This window comes from Natrix helvetica, assembly GCF_964273705.1.
Source record: "Natrix helvetica genome assembly, chromosome: 13".
Lineage (NCBI taxonomy): Eukaryota > Metazoa > Chordata > Lepidosauria > Squamata > Natricidae > Natrix > Natrix helvetica.
The window spans coordinates 54,898-79,295 of NC_138557.1; the positions used below are offsets into that span (position 1 = coordinate 54,898).

Below are 24,398 nucleotides of genomic sequence, written 5' to 3' on the forward strand. Positions count from 1 at the left end.
ATCTCCATTGATTTTCTCAGCCTGATCCTATCTACAATGTTCCATCTAAGTATGGCTACACAAGTTTTTGAGGGAAGCAAAATTGGGCTTCCTACCTTGCTTCCTACATTAAACAATCACTAGGAGGTACATGGTGGGTTTTGTCAGGTACCATAACTGACAAATGTATCTAATGTACTAAAATTTCAATGTAACTGAAAATAACACATAGATTGTACGCTGTAAATACAGAGAAATCCTTCCTCCTCAGGAAAAGGGGGGTGGTGGTATGTAAATCACGTAAAATCTCTTAGGGGCATGACAATGTTAATGTTTATTTATTTAATAAACACAGCTGCCCAGCTAATATATATGAGTGAGCAGTAACCTTGAAAAATGTTGCAATGTGGGACCAATGATACTTTAAAAAGATTTCTTCACATTTAGTACATAAAATAATTTCTTGCTTTTTTAACAGTGGGAAAGTAAGAAATGAAATAAATGATAATTTAAAAGAAGATATGCATTACCATCTCCATATGAAAGTATTAACAGTTTTGGTCCCCCGGTCCTTCCAAATCTTTGAGAAGCAAGAATTTAGAGTGTGTGTTCAGTAAAAATGCTGCCCTTTGCATCGCATCATCTTGCTCTTTTCTTCCCAGTTTTGCATTTTGTTTTATACCCACACACCACCTGGGAGACAATTCTGTAGTAAATTACTTGGGCGGTACTCTCAGGCGACATAAACTTGACAGTTGTCTTCGTAAATGAAGGAGTATGCTTTTTCCTCCTTCAACAGCCAGCCACAGGGAAAAGGTAGGGCAAAGATACTTCTAGGCTTAACCGGCCATCCTACCAGGCATGCTGAAATCATTCCTCAGGATTGGGTGAAAGTGACCAACTCTGACATCAAGCATCTCCTTCTCAAAATCTTCAGTTGGGGCAACAAGGCAATTTTGACAACCAAACTAAGCATGACCTGCCCCCATTACTGGCAGTCTTAGAAAAAAATGCATTTAAATCCATCTATTACCAAATGGGGACTGACCTATATCTAAGACAATGAGAAAGTGGACTGCCCCTGCAATTGCCTGTCCAAAGCTGCTCTTGGGATGCAGGCTATCCACTGTCCAAAGTTTGCCTCAAAGGGATCAAACTCGCTTCAAACCCCAACACAAATTATTTCTCCCCAGCTGCCCCCCAAAAAAGGACTGAGTGAAGAAAAAAATAAACATGAAAAAGGAGAAGAGGCAGCTGACTGGAAAGTTGCAGAGGAAAAAGCCTCCAGGAGTTCACATTTTGGAAGAATATCAAATAGCCAAAGGGCTTAGCATCACCTTTGCCCCTTTTTCTTGCATCTATGGAGGTGTTGTTTTTTCTCTCTCCGAGCTTCTGCAGTAGTAAATGTGATGCCGTTGGCATCCAAAAAGTCCAACAACTTGTCCAATGCAATCCTTACGCCATTTTGCTTCAATTCTGCATGCAGTACAGACAGTTCAATGGGCTGATACAGTAAAATTTGCTGGCAAAGAGATGGGTTGGAATGAATGTAGTGCTTCAAGATTTCCAGTTTCTGACCCTCACCACTAGCAGCAATCGGAGAGGCTGGTACATTTTCCTCTTTCTCTGCCAGCGTTTTGACTTTAAGCTTCCGGGATGAACTAGGAACAGGATGAAAAAGGAAAAAGGCATTACGATACGTAGACAATCTCTTAAATTTACCTTGTTTTTTAAAAAGGAGGGTACCTGGTGTAATCCATGCTAGAACTACTCACATCCACTACATAGCATCAACACAACCGTTCCCCAAATTAAGGCTAACTAAGGGTAGAAAATATGGCTGGCTGGCAGGATGGGGTGGGCAGGTGATTTTCAAAGTTTTTGCCTTCGTTCCTCAGCATCTGGTGATACATGACAACAAACTAAAAAATCAGAATGAAAAAATGAACACACTCCTTCCAATATGCCCGTATACCTTTGAGATGCTGCATAAGTCTCACTTCCAGCTCTTGTGCCAGCTGGCGCTTCAGAAGTAGTCAGGATTAGGTCTCCATTGTCCTCTCCATCAGTTGATCTGTTTGCAGGAAGAGCAGCTCCCTTTGGCCACCTAAGTCCAGCCTCTGGCCTCTGAGCACCTCCTTCAGAGAGATCTGTACAGTTAGTCGTATTTGGGCTCCCCTGAAGCAGTTGATAAGGGGAAAGACATTTTTGCTGCAGTTTCTGAAAGGAGCTGGTAGAAACCGGCATAGATGTTTTCTTACAGTCGGTTCCTGCCTGTTGGTGAGTAAACTGAAAAATTTCCTTCAGTTTTAAAACCATCTGCCGTTTTGGAAGAGCACGGACACCAAATCTAAGGAAAAAGGAAGCCAAATCACAATTTGCAAGTAAGCACAACCTGTAAGGTAAGTTCGTGCCTAAAGAAGGAGTCTGCTTCAATACCGACAGCACCCACCTACTCAATTCCTTCTTCAGTTCTGGCGTGTTCATGCTTGAATAAGGCGGAAAGGGCATGAGCGGAGTAACGCAAGAGATGTCCCTGGCTTGGCAGGCAAGATCTGTAACGGATCAAAAGGGAACTGAATCAAATCAAACACATGGTCTATATTCTTTCTGCTGAAAAACCTGTCTATCACAATATATACTACACCGGTTATTAATCCACAGTAAAATCATCCCGAACCTCTGGGAAGACAGCTGTCAGATTCTAATCCCCATCATGCACACTTTTTAAAATAAAAAAGCTGAATAGTTAATTAGAAAAGTGCTTTAGGAGGAGGAAGCCAAAACTGGATTTCTAGATTGTTGCTTCCCTTCCAGAATCTACAGGAAATAGGACTCATCCAAAGATCACTGTCTCTTGCAAAACCCGATGCCCAATGAAGCTTAGCCAGGATTCTGGTCTGCAGGGATTCTAGACTTGTTCTGACAGTAAATATGTATTTCAATACAATACAATACAATACAATACAATAGTAGAGTTGGAAGGGACCTTGGAGGTCTTCTAGTCCAACCCCCTGCCTAGGCAGGAAACCCTATACCGTTTCAGACAAATAGCTATCCAACATCTTCTTAAAGACTTCCAGTGTTGGGGCATTCACAACTTCTGGAGGCAAGCTGTTCCACTGATTAATTGTTCTCACTGTCAGGAAATTTCTCCTCAGTTCTAAGTTGCTTCTCTCCTTGATTAGTTTCCACCCATTGCTTCTTGTTCTACCCTCAGGTGCTTTGGAGAATAGTTTGACTCCCTCTTCTTTGTGGCAACCTCTGAGATATTGGAATAATGCTATCATGTCTCCCCTAGTCCTTCTTTCTCTTAAGCTAAACATACCCAGTTCCTGCAACCGTTCTTCATATGTTTTAGTCTCCAGTCCCCTAATCATCTTTGTTGCTCTTCTCTGCACTCTTTCTAGAGTCTCCACATCTTTTTTACATCGTGGCGACCAGAACTGAATGCAGTATTCCAAGTGTGGCCTTACCAAGGCATTATAAAGTGGTATTAACACTTCACGTGATCTTGATTCTATCCCTCTGTTGATGCAGCCTAGAACTGTGTTGGCTTTTTTGGCAGCTGCTGCACACTGCTGGCTCATATTTAAATGGTTGTCCACTAGGACTCCAAGATCCCTTTCACAGTTACTACTACTGAGTAAGGTATCACCTATACTGTACCTGTGCATTCCGTTTTTGTTGCCTAAATGTAGAACCTTACTCTTTGTATGTCAGTGTGATCATTCATTGAGCTTCAAAGGACTCAACAACTAAATTAAGTTGCAGGAAAAGAGCTCCCATTTTTTGGGCCATGTTACAAAGCAGCTGTCAAAGAAGTTGTCATAACTAACCCAAAGCAGCAACTTACCAGAAATCTTTGGAACAGGTATGGAAGCAGACAAACTTGAGCAGGCAGGAAGAGCTTCATTGCTGTCAGACTCTTCTCCAGGCCATTTCTGAGAGTTGTGCAGTAGTAAATCTTCCACTCCCAAATGCAACATGACTGCTGAATTAGTTACACTACTAGCAACTGTCATAGGGTGATTGTCCTGCGTGTTAATCATGTGGACAGAAGTCTTCAAAGGATTTCTGGCATTTGAACTTATTACCTCCAAAGGTTCTACAAAGCTGCCCCTTGAACATAGCGGCACTGCTTCCTGCTCCTCCTCACTGTCATCCACAATCACCACATCTCTGTCTACTGCACAGAGGCCATTGTCAGGTTTCACTATTTCGAGCGAAGAGGTAGATGAAAGCACCGGCAGCAGTTTATAGCTGCAAGACAACGGTTCTGTCTGGCTTTCAAGAGTCCACTGCTGTTCAAGGGAAGAATTCAACCTGGATTTTTCGACCTGCGCAACATCCAAGCTACTCCAGGCTGCCAGAGGCGTTTCAGGCACCACCAATGTTCTTCCTTCACTCCAACCTAAACCTTTCTGGAAGCTGTCTTCTTTGTGACTACTCAGGTCCAAGGTCTGGTGGCGTTCACCCAGAGATTGGGCCTCATTACAAATTAGTGTGCCCAATCCATTTCCCACTTTACTTACATCCTGCTGTGGAGGGGCTGGGCTCCAGCAGTTCATGACATCAGTAACAGAGCTCTCTTTATGCCATGCCTCTTGCTCAGAGAAGCTTGAAGCAGCCTCTGCCGGTGTCTTTTCTGCTTCCTGTTCCAGCTCTTCATCCGAATCCAGGACTACAATATGGTCACTCGTAATATTCAGATCCTGAGGATTTACCGCATCAGACTTCTCTAGGCTGCCGATAGGAGCCTCTCCCATCCTGTTTATATTTTGTTGCTTATCATTTTGAGAGGGAAGCCTATCTAGTATGTTTGGCTGTGATGCAGATGTTATTGGAGAGAAAGGAACTTCTAGGTCTCTTAGCAAAGTCATCTGGAGATCTTTTGCTGGCCCTTGAAAAAGTCTTGGAAAATTTCTTGCTGTAGTTTCATCTTTGGCTATGTTAATATTCTGTTCCCAGACAGAACAACATTTCATTTCCGAGGCAGAAAATTGGGCTGCAGACCTCTCCAGATGATTACTATGAGTGGAATCCCCAGCTAACCCGAGATGAATCTCACTTGTGGGTTCTTTTCTATTACTTGCTCCGAAGGACACTATTTCCTTAAAATCTCGCTGGAACTCAACAGAATACTTTTTCAGATTTTTTCCCATGCAGGCAATAGAGGTTTTCAATTTGGATGACTCTTGATCACTTTTTATTTCACTTTCCTTAGTTGTCATGCCTCTTCTGAGCTTCTCCAGCATCTTTCTTGGGCAAGAACCACCATCTTGGCCAATCTTTTTTTCCACTTCATTACGTCTATATTCAATGCAGGCCTTTTCCTTTCTGACTTCATCAGAGGTCATTCTGCGCTGAGTAGCCGCAAACTCATAAATCTCCTCTAGTTCCTGCTCATTCATACTGTCACTGATTTCATCTCTGCAAACAGCTTTTGCCACAGTTTCTTCATCTTCATCCTGCCACATGGATTTCAAGAGTTCTTCAAAATCTCTAACTTTGTCTTTATCATCAGCTTGCTTTTCTACAGATATCTCTTCACTAGGTTGGCCTTCACACAGAACAGCCAATTCTTTCACTCCAAACCTGAAAACATATAAATGTACATAAATGTTCTTTCTCCTCTCTGAGTACAATCCACGGTATAAGATAATTTAATCCTTATTCATGCTTCATATAGCAAACCAAAACGAGCTCTATTCAAAACTATCATACAGTAAATTTCACAATGATTTCCAACCAACTAAATGCTCTGAAGCATCAAAACACCGACCTTATTGCTAGGTCAATCACATCTGACAACAAATGTTGGGGTATGAAATGTTCAGCTGTGTAGAGGTACTTCAAGAACAGAGCAACAGCATCCCCTAGAGTGTCATGTAACAGCACACGGGAGGCTCCAATTTCTCCTTCATCAGCCACCACAAAACGTCTGTAGTCAATCTGGTAGCAGAACAGAAAGAGAAACCAAACTCTGCAGCAGCAGTCATAACCCAAAGTTCCTTCCTTTCTTCTTTCAAACTTTCCTGACCACATGTGCAAGTTGTTTGTACTGCAGACATTCAAAAGCCTTAGCACCATAAAAATGGTTCCTAGGTGTTGCAAAGTTTGCCAGTCCAAAGGTTTCCTGCCTCATGAGTTATAAACACATTTTCATTTTGTACAATAAAGGTAATCCTCGAGTTACGACACTTCAAAGTTGTTTCATGAAACACCTCCACCCAAGTTCTTATGACACAGTTCTGAGATTATAAATGTTGCAGCTCTACAGCAGTAGAGCAGTAGTTGCAGCAGTCGTTCGCCCTTATGAATGACCGCAAAGGCATTGCAACATTCACCCTGCTTATTCCCTGATCTAGAGACCCTTTGATTTCTTTGCTACTTCACAGAGAACCAAGGCCTAAAGTACGGCAAGTTCATGCAAGAGTGATCTCGCAGTATTTTAGGCCTAGGTTCTCTACCAACAGAGACCTGGATGAGATCTGCGGCAAAAGGCTTTGCAAGCCGACGGGAGGTTTTGAGGCAGCAAAATTGGGCTGCCTCAAAGCATTCAATCAGCTTGCAAATGCCAAGGCTGGAAGCTTCTGAGGGGCATGATCTTTTGCAGAGAATGGGTACCTGAAGTCGCATGAGATCATGGCCCCCAGAAGCTTCCAGTCTTGGAGTGCAAAGCATTTGCAAGCTGAGGGAATGCTTTGAGGCAGTCCAATTTCGCTACCTCAAAACCTCCCATTGGCTTGTAAGCGCTTTCCATGCTGAGAATGGAAGCCTTTGGGGGAGACTCACTGAGACTATACGCCGCTCCAAAAGCAGCAGCCTCGGTGAGTCAGTGAAGCCAAGCAGGCCGTGCTCGTCCCGCTCTCCCTCTGCTCTCCCCACTCCACTTTTGAAGCGCCTGAAGCAGGCAAAGCAACTGTGGCAGCAGCTCACTTGATTTTCACAAGGTAAGTGCCTGTGGAGACCTAGCGTGGCAGGTTGCCGGGGGGGGGGGGGGGAGGAATTGTGGGGATCATGAGGTATCTCAGAAGGTTGGGGGGGGGCTTGGATAGTCGGAAGCACTAAGCCCCCCATGGCCTTCCCCACCTTGAGATACATCATGTGCATTTAACAACCTGTGCATTCAATTAGCAAAATCAGGGTGAAAGCAGGGAGTTTTTATGTTCATTTTACATGAGTCACTCCAACAAATCCTCGAGTTACAAATGTAATTGGTAGGCTCCATTATGTTAATAACTTGAGGACTACCTGTATAAAAATATCAACTTTACAGGCCTATAAGCTATCCAAAGTCCCTTTGTGTCCCTTCCACCATTTAGATCTGTAATTTTCTTCAAGCCCTTCCATTTAATGCACCATTTTTTTCCTGCTCTTACAGTCTCCATCTTGCTGAATTGGCTTCACTTTGCACTTGCCTACTGTAAGGCATAGCTGGTTCCTGCTCATAGGAATAACTTTGTTGTAGAAATCTCCAATGAATCCTGCTGCCTACAGCCACGCTTCAAAAGTTTGGTTTATTGGCTGCAATTCTCTATAACTGAATAGTGAAATAACAGGTGTGTCCTCACTTGTATTCCTCTCCCAAGCGATACTATTAGAATCAACCTCAAGAAGAAAATTTAGAGATACGAAAATGGAAAAAGTCCACAAATGTGGATCTATAACAACACTCAAGCATGAACAATATTAAAATGTTTTCTATATACAACCCTTAAAAACATCATGACTACTTACAAATTGTAGAAGTTGAGGACACCTTGCATACAATACAAACATATGGGCATAAAAGACTTCCCCACTATCCACCTGGATCTGGATATCACTCAAATGAGGATTATTGACCATCTCCTTGAAGGCAGCAGCCAGTGAGCCAAGAGGGAACTAGAACAGGAAGAAAGGAAGAGAAAAAAAGCAAGTTCTTCTTTCAGCCCACAGGCAGAGAGATGTTAAATTTCTAATTAAAAACTTAAGTCTTCCATTTAAAAGGAAGGTTTGGGGAAAAGGACTGCCAGTGAGAGAGGGGGGTGGGGGGGGAGGGAGAAAGAGGGAGGAGAGGGAAAGGGAGAGGGAGAGAGAGAGAATGAGAATTAGTCCCAGAACGTTTAGAAGTTCTCTATTTGGCAAAAAGGAAATGAGAGCATTTTATATTACGTAGAGATCCAGACACGCTTTTGCTGCTGCTGCCAAGCAATTGTACAGCTTGAGGTACTGAGTTTGGATAGACGCTCAGTATTATTCCTCATCCAGATATACTTTGCATACAATTCTGTCCTTACTGTTTCACAAAAGCATTTTTGATATAGTTGCTGCTGCTGCTGCTGCTCCAACAACCGATTAAAAGCCTTTTGCTGAACACCTGGCATCTGTTCTTGTTCTACAAAAAATCATCACCATCATAATTAATATAAACCTGGCCTAGAATATTGTCATTGTTACACATGACTACAAATCAAGCATGTTGGTTATATCCTGGCTTTGTCCCCTTCCTGTTGGTCTCAGATACCATTGATTCCTGCAAGGGTGCTAAGATTTAGCAGAGCTACCATCTTTTTAGGCCAAGGCGATTCTGCACACAGAACCCACAGCTCCCAAAAGAAACATTGGTGGACATTTTTTCTTCTACGAGGCTAATTCCAATAAACCTCCCAGCTGTTTAGCAAAGGTGAAACTGAAAAGACCGCGTGGTTCCCACCAAGGTCTTTGCAGCCCTTTGAACTCTCCTAGGCCGAGCAGCCTCACCCGGGTGCTCCAGCCGCCCAACATCAAGGCTCCACTGGGTGAACGTGAGTCCTTCCCCGGCCAGCTCCAGGAGATCTTGCAGGGCATCGGCATCTCCCGGACGGCGGCCTTCAAAGCATTCGCCGGTCCTGCTTGGGCAACGCTCCGTCTCTGGAGGCTCCGCGGGCGCCCCAGGCGGGCTGAACTGCGGCCTCTGAAAGGGGAGGAGGCTCCGTGGCAGCCCGGCCGAGACCAAGTCGCCGCGCGGGACCGCTCGAAGCCCTCAACCTGGGCCGCGGGGAGGCGAGCTTGCCCTCGGGACGCTCCGGCCTGTCTCCGGGGACAGAAAGGCCGCAAAAGAGCGACGGTTCAGGGGAAGGGGAGGGGGTGGAAGCCCGGCGCTTCCCCAAAGCCGCGCACCTGATGGGGCCCCCGAGGGGCGGCGCCCGTCAACGAGCTCAGCGCCCACAGCCGGCCGGCCGGGCTCGCATCAGCCGGGGCCCCTTTCCAGCGACTGGCGGGCAGCGGGGGCGTGCGGGGCGCGGCCGGGGCCTCCGAGAGCAGCAGGGCCGCCCGGGCCTCCAGTCCTCGGCGGGCCTCCTCCGGCCCTTGGAGCAGCAGCGGCGGCGGCGGCCTCATCCTCCCGCGGCCCCTCGTCTCTAGGCGGAGAGCAGGCGGCAGTCAGCGAATCCCCGGCGGCCTCCGCCCCCCCCCCCCCCCGGCCTCCCGCCTGCCTCACCCGCCCTGGGCCGCTTCCCGCCGGGACCCCCGGCCTCCGAGCGAGACTTGGCCGGGACCGCCAGCGGCTCCCCGCCGGCCTCCCGCCGCCTCTTCCTCCCGGCCGGCCGAGGGGCGCCGCCTCGCTTCAGCCCGGGCTCCGGGGGGCGCGGCGGTGGCGCGGCGGCTGTGCCTGCCCCGCGAGCTCCCCGCCGCCGCCGCCCCCCACCCGCCGGAGGGTCCCGCTGCCGAAACTCGTCCTCCGACTCGACCATTTTGGCAGCGCGGCAACCCAGATGGCGCCGCGCGAGCTCCCCCTGCCGCCCGGCGGCCGAACTGCCCCAACTGCCGTCTTAGCAACAGCCCCGCGCCGGCACAGAAGAGTCAGTCAAGAAGCAGGAGCGTCTACTACGGCTTTTATTGCATGTTTTATCCGAGACCTTGCAGGGGCTTCTGTTGCGCCAGGCCGCCCCATCTGGGAAGCTAGGCGGAGAGGTGAAGGCGGCAGCTGAGCTTCTAGCACTGGGGCTGGTTCAGTGCTTCTCCAGGGCCCGGGCAAGCAGCTCGTTCAGCCGGTTCACCATGGGGCGGGGGTCTTCACTCAGCCCTGCCGTGATCATGGCATTGTCATAGATCTGCAGGCAAAGGAGGAGGAGCCAGAGGTGGTCACATCGGCGAGGCAGCAGAGTCGGAGCACAGTCAGAAGCCCAGGGCCAGCCAGGGTCCTTCCTGCTCTGGAGAGGAGGCACCCAGATCCTCCTTTTTGCCCACTGGGGGAGGCAAGGACACCTGCCCCTGTTCAGCTATCATAGCTCTTCCCAATCCCCTCATCTTTCTGGGCCAGCAGAATCTAACACAACTATTTCAGCTAATAATAGGAATTTGAAAAGCTATCATTTCTTATTTTCTGCCCTTTTATTTTGTTTTCATTCTGGAAGAAAAAGGGTTTTGTGCAGCCAGAGTGGTACACTAAGGATTAGCAGCACATGGATGGGCATGCACCCACCTACTTGACACAAGTGTGAAGGACAAGGTAATGGTACAAATGAACCTCTTGCCAATATAAAGCAAAATCTACCTCAAAATGAATAATTAGCAAGAAGAGAATTGGTATTTACATTTGTAGAAAAGGGATTACTGGAGAGTAAGCAGTCACACTGGGGAATAACAATAGCACTTAAGACTTATGTACCGCTTCAGTGCTTTACAGCCCACTCTAAGCAGTTTACAGAGTCAGCATATTGCAACCAACAATCTGCGTCCTTATTTTACCAACCTCGGAAGAATGGAAGGGTCAGGATCGAACTCCTGTCAGTTAGCTGAATTAGCCTGCCATACTGCATTCTAACCACTGTGCTATCAGGACTCATATGTCAAAAGGAATGTGGTTGCACCACTTGTTTAAGCTGCCTCTCTGCTCTGCAAGGGGGAAGGGTAGGAGAGAAAAATAAAACAAGAACTTTCTCCTGTGCCCGGCCCAGTTTCAGTGGACAAAAACCCAAGAAAATTCTAATTTCCAGGGAATAGGGACGGTAGCAACTTGCAAGATCAACTAAATTATCTACCAGACCTAGAATAGTGCCTTCCTGATGATGCCTGAGAAAAAGTCAAGGCGGTTCAGAGCTTTACTATGTCCAGAAGTCAGTGCAACTCACCTGGTCAAGCAGCATTTGGGCCAGGTCAGGTTGGTCAGTTCGTAACTGGTTGAGTTTCTTGACTAGTGTGTGTCTAGAGAAGAAAGCAACTAGGTAAGACTTGCAGGTCAAGAAGGAGAAGACCCTTCCCTAAGAGATGCCTTCAAAATTAGCCTCAGTCTCCCAGATGACTTCTTCCCCATACCCGGCATTGATCTCCAGCGTGGGTTGCAGGATTTGGGCTCGCTCTTCACTGGTCTTTGCCAGCTGCTGCATGCGCAGGAAGTGGCGGGCAGCACCCATCTCCAGCACTGTGATCATGGCTGGATGTGAATCCAGACGTGGAGTTACCTGTAAGCAACAACACCTTTGGACATGTTCTGCATTCCAGAAACTGCCAAGGTCACACAAATAACTTTCTTCTCTCAGCCTGCTGACTCTAGGCAGACTCATTCGTCTCCTTGCCATTGTGGCATTTCACATGCTGCTGCAGAAGTAACTGATCACAAACACCAACAGAAATGTCCATTAAGCCCAGGCTTCAGTGATCTGAAATGGGAAGGGAGCTCAAGCAGGACTCAACAGTAATATTCCGTCTGCAAGGAGTGCTTGAAGCAGCTTGGGAAAGAGGATGGCTGCTATGGGTGTGCAGCAAGTGTGGCAATGGGGTGTGCGGGGCTGTCCAGGCATGCTAGGCACAAGAGCCAGGCTTAACCCACTCCTCCTCCACGCTCTTCATCCCATGGGGGGTACGTGCTATGGGCAATGCAGCTTTAGTCCAGGCTCCTAGGATGACACAGCCCCAGGGTCTCTACGGCTCCCACCACTTCACCCACCGAGCATGGCCTCCCTCATCACTTCACCTTGACAGCGGCGACCCGTGACCCGAGGGCATTCCTCATCCAGGCCAGGAGGTCCTCTACCGCTTGAGAGCTCAGGCGATTTTCAGCTGCAATGGGAGGATGAAAGTAGCATTTTGATCCCTGGTCTTTCTACAAGTAACTGATAGAAACTCTTCCTTACTCTCTACACACACCCCTCAAAATCACAGGCTGACTGACAGCATACTAATGTATTTTCTTCACCAGAGCATAAGGCAATCGTTTCTGGCCAAGGAAGGCCCCATCAGAAGACCCCTACCTGAGTGACTTTCCTCAAACTTCTCCTCCTTATAGTGGTCAACAGCAATATCTGTCTCTACTGAGATCAGTTTCTTCTTGTCAAACTCTCGTAGGTGCAGAAGAGTCAGCTCATCAAACTGCTTATAGCAGAACAGCACCTGGTGGCCCAGAGAGGGGAGGTGTACGGTCATTTAGTTTGGATTATACATAATCCCTTGGAAAATTCCCAACCACTGAGCATGACTAAATCTCCAGCAATCTTTAAATCCCATTCCTACAATTTACAGCAAGTTAGTAGAAATAGTGTCATCTCAATAGAGGGTGAAAGGAAGCCTGAGCAACTATGAGTGAAATAAAGTACTCTGAGCTCTTCTCCCATCCTGTGGGGAAAGGACAGAGCTCCCTGCAGAATGAAGCTGATGCAACAACAGCACCATATTCTGCTCCAGGTGGGACATCACAAACCAATCATCAATACCGCTGCATCCTCCCCAGAACCCACCTTCGCTTTTCTTAGCTTCAGCCTCTAAATCTCTTTGCTTACCTCAACGTTTTTCTTCTTTGTTGCTTCATAGTATGGAGAGTGCTCAGCCAAGTTGCGAGTGGGAGCACATAGATAATAGATATTTCTACTGCCAGCTGGCATACGGCTAGCATATTCTGGGAGGCTGGTTAATTGGCCTGGAGGTAGCACCGAGGACTCGTAGCGCAACAGCTTTGCTACTTCCTCCTAGGAGGAAAGTTTTGTCAGTCATGAGGAAAAAGAAGGTAGGTGTGCTTGCCCACCCTTCACAACTAGCCCCAATTGGTCTCTCTTATGTAGGACCTTATTATCAAAGGAAAGGAATCATGACAGAGGGCTTCAGAAACGTGGGAGCTCTTTGGTCGCTCCCAGTACCTTGGCTTCCTGCTCAGCCAGCATGATAATTCCTTCGCGGATAAACAGCCCGTAGTCCTCAAAGAATGTGGCATATTTCTCAGGGTCCTTCTTACTCTGGTCAATGAAGAACTTGATCAGCCTCTGTTGCAAAACCTCTCTGAGCTTTCTACACAAGATCAGACAATAATGCATCAATTAGTAACAGAAGAAATAGAACGAGACTTTCTGCAGCACCAAAACTGGCAGTAACTGCAAGGCATTACTTTTCCACAACTCATCCAAACCATCCCAGGGAACCAGGATCTCAGGGTGCAATGGAGGGAGAGGTCCACAAGTCAGCCAGATTGTTAAGTGACATATAGTATGTCCGAGTATGTCTGGGTACTCTTTTGATATCTGGTAGCCCTCTTTTGTACTTGCTTAAACGATAAAATGTCAACAAACTGACTCCCAGATAGGCAGAAACTACTACAGTTTTTATATCAACCATGCTAGGGCACCACCTTCAAAAATATTAGGTCTTCAGATTGCAGCCATGACAGAGCAAGTTCCAGAAAAGTCACAAGTCACTGCCCGAGACCATTTGAACCAAGCTTCTTCCTCACCTGACAAGGATACTCTCTTGAAGCAGTTCTCGGCTGAGATTTAAGGGGATATCCTCACTATCCACAACTCCTGCAAGGAGGTAAATAGAAAGATGTGTCTTGCAATAATCCTGCCAATCTCCAGCCTCTTCTTCCTAAATAGGGCTCTTCTGATTACCTTTCAGGAAACGTAACCATTTGGGTAAAATCTCAGTAGCCTTGGTCAGGATCAGGACCTTGCGAGTGTAGAGGGCAACACCAGAGCCTTGCTCCTGGCTCACATCAAACATGGAAGGTTTCTAAGAAGTTATGAAAGAAATGGAAGAACAGATGGAAATCAGCATTGCAGGGCAAAAACCATCCTCCTGAGGTGAGGTGACATCTTGTTACAATCTCCTCACGTCAGTTTTAGATCTGAAGCCAGCCAAACAAGGCAAGGCTACTCATCCTTCCCACTCACCAACCCTGGCACATAAAATATGCTGCGGATGCTGAGAGGTGCATCGGTCTTGTAATGCAGAGTGTAGCGAGGCTCATCATATGCGTGGGCAATAAAGTGGTAGAACTCTGTGTGCTGCCAATCTCCAACCTCCTTGGGATCCATCATCCAAAGGGCCTGATTGGAGAGAAGACATCCTTAGTTGAAGCTAACCATGGGCCCAAAGCAGAAACACCAAGGAAGGGGAAAAGGGCAAATTTCCTTGAACGTAGCAGTATTTTGCAGATGGAGCTGGTAGTAATATCAACCCCAAAATCCAAATAATCATAGGGAACAATTAAGTGTTTCTATACTACATGGGTGACAGGGTAGAAAAGGCCAGCTGGCATTTCCTCCACAGAAGTCTTCTAGAAGATGCCATAGGATTGTGGGACACCTGCTTGCTAAAATGTCATTGAGCTCGAGGCCAGCTTCAGGGGCCACCCAGTATCTGCTGTACCTGCAGGGTGTTGACACGTTGTCCATTCAGATAGAGGGGAAAGCTGATGAAGTTGCTATACTTTTTGATGATGTCTAGAAAAGGAAAAAGATAGATTGAAAACTCTGCCAACTCCCTCTGCTCCCCCAGTAGGGCTCTTCATCCATCCAATATGTAACTGGGACCAGGCGCTAATCACAGGCAGCCACTATACAGATGGGGCACAAGTGAAGAAGAAATTCAAAACTGCAGTATGGGACATATTACTTATTAAAGTTTTTTCCCGAACTAATTCAATTCTAAACCCACTCTAAATGTTGCAATTAAACTACCAAGCCTTTCATGGCTGGGCACCATCTCCAAAAATATTCCATCCAGTCATGTTCAGAAGCATTACTCGGAAGGCCTGCAAAACACTCCGGCAGAGGCTAACCAGGCCTATGCTGAAGGAATGGGCAATTTAAAAACACAGATCCTATCAAATGGCAAGGGGTTACACACAAGACATTTTGAAGGCATTCTGCCAAGCATCTACAGCTATTATTTCTTAGTACGCCAAGCTAAGAAGGGTGTTTTCCCCCAAATTTGGAAGCAACTTGCCCTATATGAAAGTATTTTACGAAGAGTTATGCCACTAATCCTTCTACTCTAGCAAGAACTCTTTGGATTAGATGTAGCTCAGTGACCAGGATTTTGGCAGAAGACAGCCCCAACATTTGGAGACCAAAGCTGGGGCCTTACCCATTCAAAATAGGTTGGGACAGGCCACCCAGCTCTGCTTCTTCCCCAAAGTCAGACTCTGTACCTCATCCATTGGTTTAGAGAGACATGGCACTGGTGTCTATTCATAGATAAGAAAGCGAACAAGCTTCCTTCTGCCATTACTCACCTTTGACTCGCTCCTCACTGGCAAACTCATTGCAATCTTCTTTTATATGGAGAATGATTTTAGTTCCAACCTGAACTCCAGAAGCTTCTGAAATTTCGAACGTCCCAGAACTAGAGTTAGAAAATCAAATCAGAGGAAAGAAGCAAACTACAACCGAATATGAACCCATGGACTAAGTCCTATCCTACAAGCAGTAATCAGTGCATAGCTGACTCTCATCCTAACACAAACATTGCAAGACCAGGTCTCCCTGGTGAAAAGTAATAGCACCCACTAGCTGAACACAATTTCTGCAGAGGTATCAGAAATGTCTTGCAAAGAATAGGGCTTCCTTTCTAAATTTAAGTCTTCGTTCTGGGATTCCAACTCAGGGAGGCAGATAGAATCTAAAGCCCCTCAATTTTCCAACAAAGCTTAGAATACTTCATGCAGCCTTTTAACCATTCAGCTACAGCCTCCCAGCCCAGCCTCTGCCACATCCTTACCCGTCTGAACGCCAGCAATAACCAAAGCTATCTGGCTCTGCTGACTTGGAGAAAACTTCCACTTGATTAGCCACCATAAAGACTGAATAGAAGCCCACTCCAAATTGGCCAATAATCTTACTGCTGGCCTCTGCTTGGCTCTTCAGTGTATCCAGAAAGGCCTGTAGATACAATATAGACAGGCTAAGTGCATGAAGGAGGACCCAGCTACTCTGCCTCACCTTGCTATCACCTCTGTTTGCAAAGAATCAAATGCCACTTGGATTTTTGAGAGTCCACAGCTACCTGAGCATTCTTTCCCAAAACCTTTATTGGAATATCATTACAGAAAATGGCACTCGGTGTATTTTATAAATAAAAATTACAAGGTACACAAATATGCCAAGCTACACCAAGATTACAGCCCGCCCCATTCTTCACCTTACCTTGGAGCCAGATCTTGCAATGGTCCCTAAATTGGACAGAAGTTCTTCATAGTTCATCCCAATGCCAGTGTCCTGCAAGCAACAGAAAAGGAGTCCCTTGCATAGCTAGCACTGCACTTTGGGATGTGTCGGAAGAAACAGGCTCCTTCTCTACCCCCCACCCTTTCCACATAAGATACAAGAATCAGATTAACTCACAGCATTGCTTGTAATATTTTGCTCTGACAGTTATGGTGTAAAAACTAGTGCAGGAAAGAGAGAAGCAAATCTTCCTTCCCAAGGCATAAAACCCATGTTGTCACTTAAGTCAAGCTCAAACTTTAGCGTAGCTGCAGTACTAAATTATAAACACTTTCCCTTCTGGGAAAACTTTCATAGCATTCCAATTCCTTTCCCAGCTTCTTTCTGGGACAAGCAAGACTAGATTCTCCTGGAATCAACCTCACTGCCCTCTACTTGCCAAGCAACCTTCAGCTAACCCTTGAAGACAGAGAACCCACTGAATAGCAAGATGAATTAAAAGGTCCTCCTACCTGGATGGCAACCAGGCCCTTTTCACTATCTGTCTCCAGATCAATCCTGAGTTCTGGCAAGACTTTTCCTTCAGAAACCAGTTTGTGGCGCCGCTTCTCCAGAGCATCGCTACTGTTGGAGATCAGCTCCCGGATGAACACCTGTCAAAGAGTCAAAGAGCAGCTGAGCTCTGCAGAGCGAGGGGATGTCTTAAGGCTTCACCCTGGAAGGCTTACCTCCTGCTCAGAGTAGAGGGAGCGGGCCACAATATCCAAAAGTTTCTGCGTTTCGGCCTGGAATTCGTGTTTCGAGGCGGAACCTGCTAAAACAAGGGTCGAAAGGAGGGCTCGTGGGTGCTAATCAGCAGAAGTACGGAAGGCGTTGCCTACCGGTAGTTTGGGATAACCAAAAGTTGCAAGAAACAACCAAGCACCAAGGAGCCCTCAAGGGGAAGAGGAGCTGCCTCCTCGCTAGGAGAATTCGCCCGGCCCGGCGGGAGACTCACCTGGGACTCTCTCGGGCCTACTAAGCGATCGGGGAGGTGGCGTCTCTTTGTCGTCCTGAGTGGCGTGGCTGCTGCACGAGCGCCGCCAAGACCAACTGGGCAGACCGGAGGCGGGCGGCGGCCTTGCCCCACAGAGCAGCCCAGACGGCGCTCGGCAGGCGCGGGTACTCTGCTCATGCCCGGCGCGGAGGAGGACCGGCAGGGCGGCGCGGCGGCGACAGCGCCCCAACAGCAACAGCAGCGGCGGCGGCGACAGCCCCCTCAGCCCCATGGCCACGGCACGAGCGCAGCCGCTTCCGGCGCTGGCCGAGACGTCACACCCGGCGAGGGCGCTCAGGTGACGTCACGGTCGCAGTGGGCGGGCCCGTCCAGCGCCCTTGCCGCTGGGGGTAGGGGCGTCGGGCTGGCTGGCTTCTGGGCGCGTGCAGAGCGCGGTGCGGCCGATGGCGCGTCCGGAGACGGAGGCGGAGATCCACCCGCTCAAGGCCCGAGAGGCGCCGGCCTCTCCGAGGGGAAGCGGGGCTCGGGACGCCGAGAAGGAGGCGGGCGACGGCGCCCAGCCCGGGCGTCTCTCTCAGTGGCGCACCGCGGCCTTCTTCCTCTCGCTCTACCTCTGCCTCGGCGTGGCGTTCGCCTTCTCCTTCGTCATCCCCTGCCCGGTCAGGCCCGCGTCGCGGACGACCTGGAGCAGGGCCTACGACGACGCCGGTGAGGGAGGGAGGGAGGGAGGGAGGGGCGCTGGAGGCCGCGCGAGGGGGGGGCCGGACTGAATCGCTCTCGCTCTCGCAGCGGCCTACGCCTTCCTGGCCGCGGGGGACGCCGACGGGGACCGAGTGCAAGACCTGCTCGTGGCCTTCCAGGCCGGGCCCGGTAGCTGGAACGACAGCGGAACCGATCAGGGCTCTTGCTCCGGAGCAGGTAAGGGGAGGGGAGCGGCGATGGGGGCGTGCCGGGCGCTGTTGGGGTGACCGATCCGCTCCTCCCTGTCCGCAGGCTTCGCCACCCCCTGCGCCTTCCTGGCGGCGCATTCGGGCACCAACGGCAGCACGCTGTGGAAAAGGCCGGTGGCCCAAGAGCTGCTCCTGACGGACTGCTCGGTGGAGCACGGCGGCTCTCCGGCCTGTCTGATCATCGGGAATCCAGCTTCCCTCGCCCTCCTCGACCTGGAAACGGGTACCTTCCCTTTGAGCCAGGCGCCTCGGGAAGAGGGATCCGTTTTGGGGCAAAGAGACGCCCAGAAGGAAGGGATCTGAAAGCACAAATGCCCTGGCATGTATCTTGGGTGCCGTCGCCTTCTTGCCCTAGGAGGGCACGCCAAAGCAGCACTCAGTTCTTCAAGATCCTGCTGAAAGGTTTTTCAGCCCATCTTTGAAAAAGATGTTTAGGAGCATACTTGACAAAGCTCTTGGGTTTCTGGTTGGACACCTGTATGTGGGGAGTGGGTGACATGGGAACTCCCAGTTGTGATGTGTGAATGCCAGAGCTTAGATGGGTCAAAATGGTGCTATATGTGAGGTCACAGGTTGTGCTAGATTTATTCAGTGATTACAGTAACTGAAATGAATGCTAAGGATGAATTCCAGAATCAAAAATCACTACGTTGAAAAGGTTGGCGTACCTGCCAAGGCTTCAGAATCAGCACTAGCTACTCTGTTTTTTTCCTAGGCCAGACTCGGTGGAATGGGGCAGTCAGTTTTGGGACGAACTTTACAGTCTTGAGTCCCTTACTGAAGATTCCTGATATTGACAAAGATGGTGTGCCTGATTTCTTGGTCTTTGCTGCCACAAGAGAGGAGGTAAGAATTGCTGAAGCAGTAGGGTCCTCCTGCCTATTGCAGAGGAATTGGCTACATTCACAGCAGTATGGGGGCTCAGAGTCTTAAAAAGATGTGCTGCATCACTTCTGCACCACAGCAATCAAAATTAGGTGGATGATGATCTGTGTTATAAACGAATGATCCCTTTGTTTGCCTTCTCTGTGATTTCATACAGTCTTCCACATACTAAGCCACCATGCATTCCTGTACCTGTCTTATTCTACCCCTTCTTTTAGGGTCTTATAAACTTTTACATAGAAACTTTTTGCTTTAGTATCTTCCAGATTTTCCAAGCATTTAACACTGGTGCTCTTCTGAATCTTAAGAATCCTGGGCAGCAGGCCTGAAATACAGTTGTTGGGAGCCTCTGATAGGAGGAAGCTCTTGCCATCTTATTTCAGCCTCAGGGTTTCCCAACTTCACCCAATTCACCTTGTCAGATGGGGCGCTGGAGTAAAGGGCCTGGGGTCCCAGTGTTCTTCAGCTCAGTTTCAATCAGCAGCTGCTAGTTGGAGAAAAGGCCACCAGTAACTGAGAAATTCCTTCTTTCCATAGCAGGATTGATCAGGGGAAGGAATGGGAGCAAAGGATTTCCTCATCCCCTTTATTCTGTCTTTTTCCTCATCCTTGTTCTTTTCTTTAAGAATTAGTGTTAGTGGGGTAGGGGATTATTAATTCCAGTTGACTGAAAGGGGGATATCAGGAATTTATGTGGAGCAATGCCATTGGAAGAATCAGAGCAAGGTGTCCCACTATCAAACTACTTGGAAGATCAGCAGGGAGCAGCAGGCACAACAGACCTTCTGTCAATCCTGAGGGGCTTTTCTTACGCAGCTCAAACTGATACTTTGTCTAATGCCAGAAACTTTGCCTTTCCCCAAGCTTTGAGCTCAAGTTGTGTTGATACTGAAAAGTATCTTGTCGGTGAACCTTCAGGTTATACTCTGCTTAGGAGCTGTGGTGGCAGAGTGGTTAGAATGCAGTACTGCAGGCTATTACTGCTGGCTGCCAGCAGTTCTGCAGTTCAAATGTCACCAGGCTCAAGCTTGACTCAGCCTTCCATCCTTCCGAGGTCGATAAAATGAGGACCCAGATTGCTGGGGGCAATAGGCTGACTCTAAACCGCTTAGAGAGGGCTGTGAAGCACTGTGAGGTGGTATATAAGTGCTATTGCTATTATTAACATGAACAAGGACGATCTAGTCCCGTTTTTTAAGGTTTCATGCTTTTGAAGATAGCATGAATGCCAAGGTGCTGCTTAGGCTGAATTATCATGGCTCCAATTTTCTCTGCAGATTAAGAGCTTCTTCTATTCAGGAACATTTGGCACGCAAATGAAATTCCATGGAACCCTGCATTTGCCAGGACTGATTGGGCACTTCTTGCACGTCACCAAGAGCGGAGCCCACTACATCCTGTTCTACACAGGTGGGTCCTGTACTTCCAGGGGTGGGGAAGAAGGGCAGCTGGACATTTTGCCCTTCAGCCTGATTTATTTGCACCTTTCTTTCCCGCTTCAGCAAAGGCTGTTTTTGCCTACTCGCTGAAGGAGCTCTATCGCATGGCTGTGGGCCCAGCAAGCCCAGCCCTTGCCACCCTGAAGGAAGATGCGGGTTGGGAGAAGGTGATTCCTCACAAGGCTCGAGAGGTGCCCTTGGCCAGGTACTTGCTGGAATGCCTCCTGCCCTAAGACCTTGGCTCCTCCATTTTCTCTGCTGGCTTCAGCCCCTTTACTAATGGAAAGCAGAGGGCCCTGACCTGCTGCCATGCAAAGCAGAGGCGTGTAAGTGGCTGCAGCGCCAAGGTTTGACCTGCACTGCTGCCCTGAAGGCTTGGAAGAAGAGGCGCATGGCCTCCGGCAAGGGATAACAGGAGTTTTTTTATTCTCTGTTAGTTCTGGAGATATTCAGTACGTGACAAAGATGTCAGAGAAATCGGGTAGCCATATTTTGATTGCAAGATCGGCTATGTTGGAGTTGGTGAATGGACAGCAGCTGAGTTCATTGTGGGTTGTTGGTGTGCCACACATCCTGAGGTAATGCCAGTAGTAGGAATGTTGGGTGTGCAACAGGGCCTTGTGTGAACGCTTAGTTGCAGGGACTCAGGACTTTGCTACCTGTTTCTGGTATTCCCTGGATAAGCCACATCTAGACAGGATGGGCGGCACACAGATCAGATCGAATGAATGAATGAATGAACATTAAGCAAGCTGAACCTGGGATAGGGAAAGAAGGATGAAAAGCCAGAGATGCCACCAGTTGAACATCATCTCATGTCCTGATTGCAGGGAACCCATTTTCGGAGCCTTTGGTCCCGATGAGATTGCCGTGGCCATTGAAAGCAGAGTCTCGCATGACACAAAAAAGGTTTGCAAGCAGCGCTGCGGGTGGGGTGCAGACCCAGTTCCTTTGGTTTCTGTGGAAGCACCAATTGTACAGTTGTATCCACTCAAGCAAAGGGAGCTGGAGATTTGTTGTTGCCTTGAAAATACACACATACGCACATAAACAAACGGGCTTTGTCTTTCTCCCTTTTTCTCTTGTCAGTGCCAAATCCACCAAAATTTTCTGCCATGTTTACATGTTTGACATTGTGGCATCAGCATCACATAAAATACTCAAACATATGATTGGATTTGATAGTGTTTGAGCTAGACTTCCAAAAAGGTCACCAAAATAAATGAGCCATGGTTGCAATATCCCAAAGGTTTGAGCTTGACATGCAGATGATTACATTTCTTATACCACAAGAATTGGGTGGTGGCTGATGATCTACCAGCTGATTCCAAATTAGTCCAAACTGCTTTATATGCCCAGAGGAATAAAATGCACAACTAAGAACTCCCTGGGCCCCTAAGGCACCTGGATCTTTTTCTAGTTCCTTGTTAGTTAAAAGAACTTTTTATTGATCAGACTTTCTGCCTGTCACTGACACCCAGTAGAGCCTGTTGATTTCCAGATTGTGGGATAGAAACACACATCTGCTCTAAGTTATTAGAAAGATGTATAGAAAAGTAGTGAGGAGCAGTGATGCCTTGTGCTCGCCTTCAGGAATGTTGGGCCCAGCCCTGCTCTCAGATGTCAGCCTGATCCGTGGGCTAAAATGGTGGTTGAGAAAGAGGATTACAGCCTGGAGCCCAGCTGTCCTTTCAACTCACTGTTTACTCTGTAGGTTACAATTTTGGAGGGCAGCTCTGGCGTCATCAAGTGGGAAGTGGAGCTGCTGTCGGAAATGCAGAGTCCCAATCCAGCCACTCTTGCAACTGTTGATCACAGATCCATCTTCCTCTTTTGGGGCCTGTACCAGGATAAAAGAAATGAAACTGTGAGTAGGGAATGATCTGTAATAGATGGGAATGAAGTGGGCCTGCCCATGATGTGCCTTGTGGAACAGCAACCTGGCACTGGGAGTGGAGGAAGGCCTTCCCAGCTCTTCACTAGCTTCTCAGTTGTGCCTTACACCGGCTGGGTGCACCTGTGGGGAGGGGAAGAGAAAGGTAAGTGGATCTGGATGTGGCAGGGCAGAGGGAAGGCCCAGGCCTCTCAAGAGTGGCAGAGCAGGGGAATTGCAGCACTTCCATGAGCATAAAGGTCAGCATGCTGCTGTGGCCAAATTTTGATCATGTGACCACAGGGCTGCAAAGGTGAGAATGTTGGGCAGGGGTCACGGGTGGGCGAAAAGTTGACTCCCTATAGTAAAGAGTAGTCCATCTGTAGCGGGTTGCAGCAAATGGAGTAATTAGGTGGCCTTTATTGTGGGGAGGGTCTTCGCCCAAGGGTCACAGATCATAGCAGCTCCTGGGCATAAGTAGACCAGCCCGGCTGTTCCTTGTGGAGCCCTGGCCCTCTCACTCTTCTCCTCCAGGGATCTTGGCATGGAAGTCGGCAGCAGCGGCTGTACCTTTTCCATCCCTCCCTGCCCACTGTCCTCTTGGAGCTGAGCAACAGCACAGAGCCCATAGTGGCCTTTGAAGGTGAGTGGATGCTCCAGCTGTTTGCCAAATTGCCTGGCCATTGGGGTCTCCTGCTACACTTTCCCTTTTGCTTCTAGGGTTGCTTTTTGAGCGAAGCCGCCATGCCTGTTACGTGCTGCTGGCAGGCCCCCAGGTTGGCAGCTCCCCTGGGAGAGTGGTCCTCTCAAAACGGAAGCTGAAGGAAGATATTTTCAGCAGCCATGTTATCTGGCTCAATCAGATACCCCAAGATACTGACCAGAATGTCCGGGACTATTTCCACCGAATGAGATTCCGTACCTTTGGGTGAGGAGTATAATCCCAAAGGCTTTCAGACCTGAAGCTAGCCAGGGAGAAGGTAAACTGCGCTCAGCTTCTGGAACAGTTTGGCTAGTCCCCCGCTAGGACTTGGATGCCGTTCCCTGGATTGTGCATAGAGGCACTAGATTAAACAGCACCGGGAGGGGGAGGGGGGATGACACATTGTGCCTCCTCTCTGACCACTAGAGGCATCCATGTCCTGGAATGGAGGAGAATCCTGGAGATGGTGCAACTGAGGTGGGATGGTTCTAACAGATGTTGCGTGCCTGGCCATCTGGCTCCTCTTAGTCATCCTTCCCCTGGAGCAGTGGACTGCGTAGCTTGGCTGTATAACTGCGTCAGCCCTGGAAGTGCCTTGAGGGCCCTCTCAGTTGTAGCTGGCGTGGATCCTATGACCTCCCCAAAGAATCTGCTGAGCAACTCCATCGCCTTTGGCTACCTCTGCTCCCAAAGTAAGGCCCCTGGGCTGTCTGATCTGCAGCTCACATGGCTCCAAGCCATGCAGGTTGGCTTTGCCAGGTACTGGGGCATCCAACTCTTCTGCCTCCTTGTTTTCTTGCTGTGGCCAAGCCTCAGGGGTGACTTTTTCTTTTTCTATCACAATTCAAAGATGGACATGCTTTGGAGAGCTGGAGTTCATTTATCTGGCCTGCCCCAGATAATTTCAATTTCAATAAATTCAGCTTTGGCCACAATGTTTGAAATGTGATTTGTGCCTCTCCCAGTACCTATAAGAGCTAGGAACAGTCCAGCAGCACCACAGTAGGAATTGGGACCAACTGGATTTCCTGATGAGAAAAATGAGCAGTACGTTTCCGTGTGATGCCTAGCAAGGTTGGTTAGGGCTGAGCAGAAGGGAGGGCTTGGTATGGTATCCCATATAGATGCAGATCCAGGAGGTCGAGGCAGCCATTGTGTGGGGCTTTTGAGGA

General features: G+C 48.4%; 3 protein-coding genes across 6 annotated transcripts; 1 reads left to right on the forward strand and 2 right to left on the reverse strand.

Moving 5' to 3' along the window:
• Positions 1 to 289: 289 nt before the first annotated feature.
• Positions 290 to 9,798, reverse strand: SLX4 (SLX4 structure-specific endonuclease subunit). Its single transcript, XM_081965574.1, has 10 exons — positions 9,446 to 9,798; positions 9,127 to 9,365; positions 8,728 to 8,920; positions 8,265 to 8,362; positions 7,723 to 7,869; positions 5,765 to 5,934; positions 3,836 to 5,577; positions 2,432 to 2,534; positions 1,955 to 2,329; positions 290 to 1,640 (listed from the first exon to the last, which is right to left on the reverse strand). Exons 1-10 carry the CDS (start codon positions 9,696 to 9,698, stop codon positions 1,313 to 1,315), a joined length of 3,648 nt encoding a protein of 1,215 aa, XP_081821700.1. The 5' UTR covers positions 9,699 to 9,798; the 3' UTR covers positions 290 to 1,312.
• A 24-nt stretch (positions 9,799 to 9,822) lies between these two features.
• On the reverse strand, positions 9,823 to 17,715 carry TRAP1 (TNF receptor associated protein 1). 2 transcript variants are annotated; one of them, XM_081965575.1, is made up of 17 exons: positions 17,377 to 17,715; positions 17,108 to 17,193; positions 16,892 to 17,032; positions 16,359 to 16,430; positions 15,934 to 16,094; positions 15,449 to 15,558; positions 14,581 to 14,654; positions 14,103 to 14,258; positions 13,821 to 13,941; positions 13,664 to 13,733; positions 13,077 to 13,224; positions 12,723 to 12,908; positions 12,198 to 12,336; positions 11,921 to 12,006; positions 11,263 to 11,408; positions 11,079 to 11,151; positions 9,823 to 10,058 (listed from the first exon to the last, which is right to left on the reverse strand). In XM_081965575.1, the coding sequence occupies exons 1-17, from the start codon at positions 17,645 to 17,647 to the stop codon at positions 9,957 to 9,959; spliced, it is 2,142 nt and encodes a 713-aa protein (XP_081821701.1). In that variant the 5' UTR covers positions 17,648 to 17,715; the 3' UTR covers positions 9,823 to 9,956. The 2 variants fall into 2 exon arrangements, with proteins under 2 accessions (XP_081821701.1, XP_081821702.1); XM_081965576.1 differs by having other exon boundaries at positions 17,108 to 17,190; positions 17,377 to 17,714.
• On the forward strand, positions 17,709 to 24,161 carry FAM234A (family with sequence similarity 234 member A). 3 transcript variants are annotated; one of them, XM_081965579.1, is made up of 12 exons: positions 17,710 to 18,084; positions 18,166 to 18,294; positions 18,370 to 18,549; positions 19,042 to 19,172; positions 20,489 to 20,621; positions 20,714 to 20,855; positions 21,088 to 21,228; positions 21,481 to 21,559; positions 22,365 to 22,517; positions 23,058 to 23,166; positions 23,244 to 23,503; positions 23,653 to 24,161. In XM_081965579.1, the coding sequence occupies exons 1-11, from the start codon at positions 17,820 to 17,822 to the stop codon at positions 23,453 to 23,455; spliced, it is 1,674 nt and encodes a 557-aa protein (XP_081821705.1). In that variant the 5' UTR covers positions 17,710 to 17,819; the 3' UTR covers positions 23,456 to 23,503; positions 23,653 to 24,161. The 3 variants fall into 3 exon arrangements, with proteins under 3 accessions (XP_081821706.1, XP_081821705.1, XP_081821704.1); XM_081965580.1 differs by lacking the exon at positions 23,244 to 23,503 and having other exon boundaries at positions 17,709 to 18,084; XM_081965578.1 differs by having other exon boundaries at positions 17,711 to 18,084; positions 23,244 to 24,161.
• The last annotated feature ends 237 nt before the right edge of the window (positions 24,162 to 24,398 follow it).

Excerpts from the sequence above, each read along its gene's own strand:
- SLX4 (XM_081965574.1), bottom strand. The coding sequence starts at position 9,698 with ATGGTCGAGTCGGAGGACGAGTTTCGGCAGCGGGACCCTCCGGCGGGT. Across the intron at positions 9,366-9,445 it reads CGGGAAGCGGCCCAGGGCGG|AGACGAGGGGCCGCGGGAGG; the intron begins GTGAGGCAGGCG and ends CTCTCCGCCTAG. Across the intron at positions 5,935-7,722 it reads GTCCTCAACTTCTACAATTT|ATTGACTACAGACGTTTTGT; the intron begins GTAAGTAGTCAT and ends TTCTGCTACCAG.
- TRAP1 (XM_081965575.1), bottom strand. The coding sequence starts at position 17,647 with ATGGGGCTGAGGGGGCTGTCGCCGCCGCCGCTGCTGTTGCTGTTGGGG. Across the intron at positions 14,259-14,580 it reads AACGTGTCAACACCCTGCAG|GCCCTTTGGATGATGGATCC; the intron begins GTACAGCAGATA and ends CTCTCCAATCAG. Across the intron at positions 13,734-13,820 it reads ATGGTTACGTTTCCTGAAAG|GAGTTGTGGATAGTGAGGAT; the intron begins GTAATCAGAAGA and ends ACCTCCTTGCAG.
- FAM234A (XM_081965579.1), top strand. The coding sequence starts at position 17,820 with ATGGCGCGTCCGGAGACGGAGGCGGAGATCCACCCGCTCAAGGCCCGA. Across the intron at positions 20,622-20,713 it reads CTACATCCTGTTCTACACAG|CAAAGGCTGTTTTTGCCTAC; the intron begins GTGGGTCCTGTA and ends TTCCCGCTTCAG. Across the intron at positions 21,229-21,480 it reads GGTGTGCCACACATCCTGAG|GGAACCCATTTTCGGAGCCT; the intron begins GTAATGCCAGTA and ends TCCTGATTGCAG.